Raw genomic sequence first — 7,561 nt, 5'->3', positions numbered from 1 at the left:
AGCATGAGACGGAGTCTACAACCCACACAAGTGGCTCAGGTAGTGCAGCTCATCCAGGATGGCATATCAATGCGAGATGTGGTAAGAAGGTTTGCTGTGTCTGTCAGCGTAGTGTCCAGAGCATGGAGGCGCTATCAGGAGACAGGCCAGTACATCAGGAGACATGGAGGAGGCCATAGGAGGGCAATAACCCAGCAGCAGGACCATTACTTCCGCCTTTGTGCAAGGAGGAGCACTGCCAGAGCCCTGCAAAATGACCTCCAGCAAGCCACAAATGTGCATGTGTCTGCTCAAACGGTCAGAAACAGACTCCATGAGGATGGTATGAGGGCCCGACGTTCACAGGTGGGGGTTGTGCTTACAGCCCAACACCGTGCAGGACGTTTGGCATTTGCCAGGGAACACCAAGCCACTGGCGCCCTGTGCTCTTCACAGATGAATGCAGGTTCACACTGAGCACATGTGACAGACGTGACAGACTGGAGACGCTGTGGAGAACGTTCTGCTGCCTGCAACATCCTCCAGCATGACCAGGTTTGGCGGTGGGTCAGTCATGGTGTGGGGTGGCATTTCTTTGGGGGGCCGCACAGCCCTCCATGTGCTCGCCAGAGGTAGCCTGACTGCCATTAGGTACCGACATGAGATCCTCAGACCTCTTGTGAGACCATATGCTGGTGTGGTTGGCCCTGGGTTCCTCCTAATGCAAGACAATGCTAGACCTCATGTGGCTGGAGTGTGTCAGCAGTTCCTGCAAGAGGAAGGCATTGATGCTATGGACTGGCCCGCCCGTTCCCCAGACCTGAATCCAATTGAGCACTTCTGGGACATCATGTCTCGCTCCATCCACCAACGCCACGTTGCACCACAGACTGTCCAGGAGTTGGCGGATGCTTTTAGTCCAGGTCTGGGAGAAGATCCCTCAGGAGACCATCCGCCACCTCATCAGGAGCATGCCCAGGCGTTGTAGGGAGGTCATACAGGCACGTGGAGGCCACACACACTACTGAGCCTCATTTTGACTTGTTTTAAGGACATTACATTAAAGTTGGATCAGCCTGCAGTGTGGTTTTCCACTTTAATTTTGAGTGTGACTCCAAATCCAGACCTCCATGGGTTGATAAATTTGATTTCCATTGATAATTTTTGTGTGATTTTGTTGTCAGCACATTCAACTATGTAAAGAAAAAAGTATTTAGTAAGAATATTTCATTCATTCAGATCTAGGATGTGTTATTTTAGTGTTCCCTTTATTTTTTTGAGCAGTGTATATTTTTAAATAACTATCAAAATATGTCAATGCTTCATAATGCAAATTGGATATGGCCATTGTGATTGAGATTATACTTGTAGAAGTGAGATTAGAGGTGTACACAAATGTCACGTCTGTTCAGGTCCCAATTTTTTTAAATATATATATATAAATTGCTCTATCAAAAAGTTAAATGTAGATGTAAAATCCAAGGCTATTCTTTGTTATTCATTATGCCAATTGAATCCTTCTATAATGGCAAGAAGAATCACACATAAAAACAATCGCACAAGTATAGCCTATGTCATTTTATTCATTGAATATATTCGGAGTTACATTCATTTAAAAAATGGAACAATAATTCTCGCTTTGTGGAAACAATCTTTCTCACAGTCCTCTCATAATTTTGATGATTAGAAGACAGCCTATGACTTATCTATGTCTGTTGAAATAAATTCATGTAAGTGTGTATCTGCTATGCTATTCTTTGTCTCATGTCTTTTGAAGTGAATAAAAAAAAAAAAAAGATCCCTGCCAACCTTAATTGAGACACAAGGTAGTTGCTTTCAAGTCCTTCTCTATCTTTTGATGATTTGATCTGATAGCCAATATCATGCTTATTTAGAATGTGTATTGTCATGTAACTGATCATTTCAAATGGTATGAAGTTGATATACATGAAATCAAATGTAGTAGTCTTTGCTTACCATCTTCATTCAGGTGAGCAGGCCATCAAAGCACATGTTGAGTGCAACTATAAGTTTGTGGCCTAATTTGTCATTATTTGCAATACTTTTTCACATGAAAAGAGATAATCAACATCAATATTTACTTACAAAATTACTCAGCTTTGAAAAATAAATGGACATATTTTATTTGGATGCACGGTTTTACATAACTAAATGCTCTAGGTAAGTTTATGCACAAGGTATAGCATTGTTCCACATGGATATAACGTGATTATATGCATCAGTGTCACTCTAAATGTGGTCCTCTACTGTATGAGCTGATTATACTTTATACCAGTATAAAGTTTGTTTTAGGAATGCATTTATTGAGCTACCATTTACAGTCCTGGTCAAAGCAAATCTATCTGATCCCAGGTGGACGTATATAGTATTTACTGTTGCCTACATCTTCAGACCAATATTTGTAGTTTCAGTATATCTTGTATACAATGTAAACATTTACTTTATACTGTAGAGATAACCACACTTGACTTTGAAACATGTCCATTTTTGAAGAACTTAAATATTTGTTTTGGATAGCAAATCGATGAGGTTGACTGATTGAGGTAATCGCACCAGCGGGTCTTCCTCAGAGTGGCTGAAAAAGACAGTTGGAGCAGAGGGAAAGAGTGAGGGAGAGAGGGAGGAAGAGAAAGGTCCAGATAATTGATTATTGATCAGAATAGTGAGAGAATCACAAGTACATGCAACAGAGTTTCAAATCATGGTATGAGAAGACGTGATAAGGGCTTTCATTTAGTAGAAACATCATACTCTACTGCTCATATGTTTTCAATAGCTGAGCTTCTGTAGTAAAATGAAAGTAGCCCTATGGCTATACAGTATGTTCTTAGCAGTACAATGTACTGGAAATGCAGCTACGTTTGTCCACTACAACTCCACTATACAGGTGTCAGGTCTTGCTGTCTCTATGTGTAGTAGTGCGACCACACTGTGTTCCATAACTTCTCTATGCAATGACCACCACAGTAACAACCCAATTGAGATGGCGTTCAACTAAACTTAGAAATGAGAGTGGAGTGAAAGTGAATGGAGGAGGAGGAGGAGAGAGACTGAACCTACCAATTGGAAGTTATTGAGAAGGTGATCTACATCGACGTCATCATAGCTCTCTAGAAACGAGGGCTCACTTCTGGATTCTTCTTGCATGGGAGGGTCTTCTTGACTGAAAAGACAAGAAGGGTACATTTGACTTTCATCACACTGTGGAGGCACACTGCAAAAATGCACATGCGGACATGCACATGCATGCACACTGGCAAACACACAATCCATTATTGTGCTCTGTACTTGTTCCCACCTTCTCTTTCCTGTCAGAACTGAGTTAAGGTATTTCTTCACAGCCATCTGTTTGCGGAAGCGACTGTAGTTGTCTGTGAAAATGGCATCTGAGTGGCGCTTCACTGGTACCTGGTCCTCCATCATGTCATCACTGTGACAAATTAATCACAACACATTTTAGTCCATCATTTTTGAGACATTTGCTAACCTGTTTTGGCTTTTACTGAACTTATCCAATAAATAGTTTTTTTTAAACCAGAAGTAAATCACAATTGTGATGACAAATCTAATACAATTACAACAAATTAGATTATTAACTGTTTTCAAGGCAGATATGCTAATACAACTTTTTAAAGGATATCCTAATTTTTCAATGAGACTAAAATCACAGAAATAGGCATACAGGAAGACAATTTTGTGGAATATATATTTGTGTCATGCTTCCTGACTCTAAATGTTTTCAATAAACCTGAATGTTCCTGAAAATATGTTATGAATATTATCATACTGCGCGCTAATCTGAAGGAAAAGCATAAACTACATTCTACCTGACTCGCTTTCCAATCAAGGATTCCAGGTACCGCCGCGCCGACAGCTGTCCAAGAAGTTTGCTGTATCCACTTGTAAAGAGACCGTCTGCGTGTCTCGTCGGTCTGCCAACAGATTAAAACAGTTATTAGTCACACTGTCTAGCATAAATCTGAAAAGGTGGTTTAGGAGTCATTTATGGGCAGAGCGTTTCAATGGGCTAATATTGGGGTAAAACAAATATGGGCGTATGTGATTACTCTTAGACAATACCAAAACGACATTAAGTCACGAGGCAGACATTTTTTGTATCCTGACATTCAATATTCCATTGGAAGAAATGATTATTCATTATTATTCATTACTTTCTTAATCATCCAGAGAACACAATCAATAGTCACTTCTATGAAAGTAGCCTGTGGAAAAGAATTACATAACATTTCTCAAGACTTAAACGCTATTGTTAGAAAGTACTATTGTTCTAGGATATAGTCGACGAATTAATTGTTGACTGTCTTGTTTATTGATGAACCCAGAGTTAGAATAAGTTAAAACACGTTAACACTATAGCCTATGATGTATTTGTCCATGATGATATCAATTCCTATTGATACACATAAAGTTATTGGCCGATAGCCTATAATATAAAAAGTTAGTACATCGTTGCAGTTTTTGAACTCTTTGGTAAAAGTAACTAATGATGCTCTTTTAAACCTTTATGTCCGCATGCGTAATAGCGGTACTATTCCTACCTCATAGATGCATATGGCAAACACTGAGTCCGGGAATATAACACACTGCACAGGGCTATTAGGAAAAGGAGCTGGGAGCCGTTCCTTTGTAACATCGCTTTATACCTGTAAAAAGAGATATGGGTTTCATTCAATAATGTTTCTTTCAGATAGCCTACATTCTTATGGTCAATATGAAAACGACAAGAATTCTTAAAATGATTGCCTCGTCATTCGGTACGCCTTTATGCACAGAAAAACAAGTTTATCAACACTTTCTATTGTGCTTCCCAGTGCCACCAGAAAACAAACACGTTGAGAATGAAGACAAATGTGCAGTTGCGCACGTATCCAATTGGTGAGGACTTGTTTTCAACCTTTGTATGAACATTTGTTTATGTGATCAAATGCTATTGCCAATCAAAAATCATTCTTATATTTGGAATCAATAACTATTTACAGTTATTAATTTGCTGGAAGATGGATACGACAAAAACTTTAGAATCTAGAATGTGAAGTGAAGCCTAACTGAAAAGAATATCTAACAAATATCATAATTATCAAAAACAAATAGCATCATCTGAAAAAAGTCTTACATTGTCTTTAGTAAATGATCTGCTGTTCCTCTTGGGTACTGGGTGCTGTCCAAGGTCCTGGAATGCTTTGTGTTTGTATCTCCTAGAGAAGTCACGGAACACTGTTCAGTACCTCAGTTGCTTCTTCGCTGGTCAGCGTCTCTTACTATACCTTCAACCCTTCCCTCGTTTTATACATCTGAATACTTTTCATCAAGCAGGAAGGCAATCAGATTAGATCAGGGTTGATACGTCATATAAGTCCCATTGGGAGTGATGCATTCGTCATTGGCTTGTTGGCATGTTCATTCAAACCAACCTTATGGTAAAATTAGGTTTTGCTCATACAATAATTTCTTATTACATATCATGGGGGTTGACTCATCTTATATTATACACATTTGAAATGGTATAGGCCTAATAGTTATGAATAGGGGGAACCAAAGCACTTAGATACATAAACAGTGAAACAGTGAAAATACCTTTTGACATTTGGTAAGCAAAGTAAATATAATGTTATACACAATGTGGACACAGTGGCGATTTCCATCTCCCCAGATTGTATTTCCGGTACATAACTTGAAATTGGTTTATGTCATTTTGTGATATCTTGGACTATAACTCCCTCTGAGTGGTTGTACAGTGTCTGCATGATAGCCATGAAGAATAAAACAATTCTTGAAACCATTAATAGTCTTTATCAGTTTCAGCACCTACATCTCCTTCCCTTTCTCCTCTTCTACCTCACCTCTCCACCTCTCCCATCTCATCATCATTCTAATCTATATCACTCTCTCCTCCTAACCACATTGTCTCTCCCAATATAACGACATTAAACATTGACATTCCTTTACACAATGCAGATAAAAGGCTCAGTTGACACAGATGTCAGATACTATCATGGAATAACTTTGCACACTTCTATTACACAAGAACCAATCACATCCAAATCCCATCATCCCCTCATTAGGTTGAACTAAGTAAAGATGTGCACAGATGTTCTGATTGGAGAGAGTTTATTGAACAGAGTTTATCCCAGAGGGAATTAAGACTATAGATTTTGTGATCTTATTTGTAGTCTGGTAGATGAAAGACCGTATGTATGGCTGTTGTGCTGGAATGTTGGTGGTTCCTTTGGAAAATAGATCAATCATGTATATCTCTCAAGGCTCAAGTACTGACAAATGTGTTTCTATAACCCATAATGGTTTTGCGGGTTAACTTTAGTGAAATGCTTCAGGTTTGAACCACAGTGTTGTATTTCGGCATCTGGATTCAGTATCAGCGTTGGACTCTAGTTTAGCTGTACTGATTCTCAGTGTTGGGTCCTATGTTTGCATCTCATGTCTTCAAGACTGGGTGACATTGTTGAATGCATCTCATATACTCAAGAATGGGTGGCTGTAGCCTTATCTCAACCAGCAGCCTCTGGAAGCCTAATCACAATTGTAATGTAATCATGCCAAACATCAAGTAGATTACGGACAAAGGACTGGGAAACATGCTCATTTAATTGACAGTGATGATTTAAAACAGAGTCTGGAAAGGACCCTGTCATACAGGAAACACATGCATTATTTTGTTGAAATGTGCAGAATTTGCAAGTTCCATTGGATGAGCAAGTTATAGATCCTCATAAACTACTGCATTGCTGAAACCATACCTTTGGTGTTATGATGCACAGACTTTCCTCTCAGTCATCCAGCAATAATGTCAGCATCACGTCACATGAATATGGATAATACATTATGTGAGCTATAAATTGACCCTTTGTCATTCTCCAATACCTAATGGACAGAATACACAACAGAAAACACCTGGCCACGAATCGGATGCTGGGGAATGCCACAGCTTGTTAGAGCCTTTTGTGGTTTAGATTATCTAGCCACTGAATAATGGAGATGTGTTTGTTGCCAAATTGGCACTGACAGACTGTTTTACGGGCCAGGATCTAATATGACAGGCAGCCACGCCCTCATGGTGAGTCAGTTTTACATAGTTTGCCTGAGGAACTCACTACCCAGTGGATTACTTTATCCCCGTTTATGGGTTCCCTCACCAGGGTAAAGGTCCACCTGGATCTTATGAGTAATGGATCCCAAATAGAGGAAATTAGATGGCAAAACTAGGTCCAATAAATCAAGACTGAGGGAGAGGACTTTTCTCAGAGTGAAGACCATGAATGATACATATCATCTTCCCTTTTGCTGGCAAACCAAGGGCAAGTTGAACATGGAGATTGAACATTTACAAACATAGATCATTGGTATGTTCTAAACCGTGTACTGAGTTTTATTTAAAGAACAAAATCCACATTTTATTCAAGATCTCGACTTTGCTAAGCCACTGCATTTTAGAAAAAATTGAATTTAGGCAATAAAAACAATAACTTTTAGCCCTGATGGACCCAAATAAAACACACTGTGGGCTGATGGTACACCTTATTTT

At 39.3% G+C, this 7,561-nt stretch overlaps 1 protein-coding gene across 1 annotated transcript; it reads right to left on the bottom strand.

The window, feature by feature from the left end:
• Positions 1-1,536: 1,536 nt before the first annotated feature.
• Positions 1,537-5,293, bottom strand: LOC112252343 (VIP peptides). The gene is made up of 6 exons (XM_024423518.1): positions 5,135-5,293; positions 4,560-4,664; positions 3,828-3,932; positions 3,299-3,430; positions 3,061-3,163; positions 1,537-2,575 (listed from the first exon to the last, which is right to left on the bottom strand). Coding segments are annotated over exons 1-6 (456 nt in total). The 5' UTR covers positions 5,137-5,293; the 3' UTR covers positions 1,537-2,566.
• Positions 5,294-7,561: the final 2,268 nt, after the last annotated feature.

Source organism: Oncorhynchus tshawytscha, linkage group LG01 (genome assembly GCF_018296145.1).
Source record: "Oncorhynchus tshawytscha isolate Ot180627B linkage group LG01, Otsh_v2.0, whole genome shotgun sequence".
Classification (NCBI taxonomy): Eukaryota; Metazoa; Chordata; class Actinopteri; order Salmoniformes; family Salmonidae; genus Oncorhynchus; species Oncorhynchus tshawytscha.
Note: the sequence above shows the minus strand (reverse complement) of the source record. Positions and strands in the feature narration are given on the sequence as shown.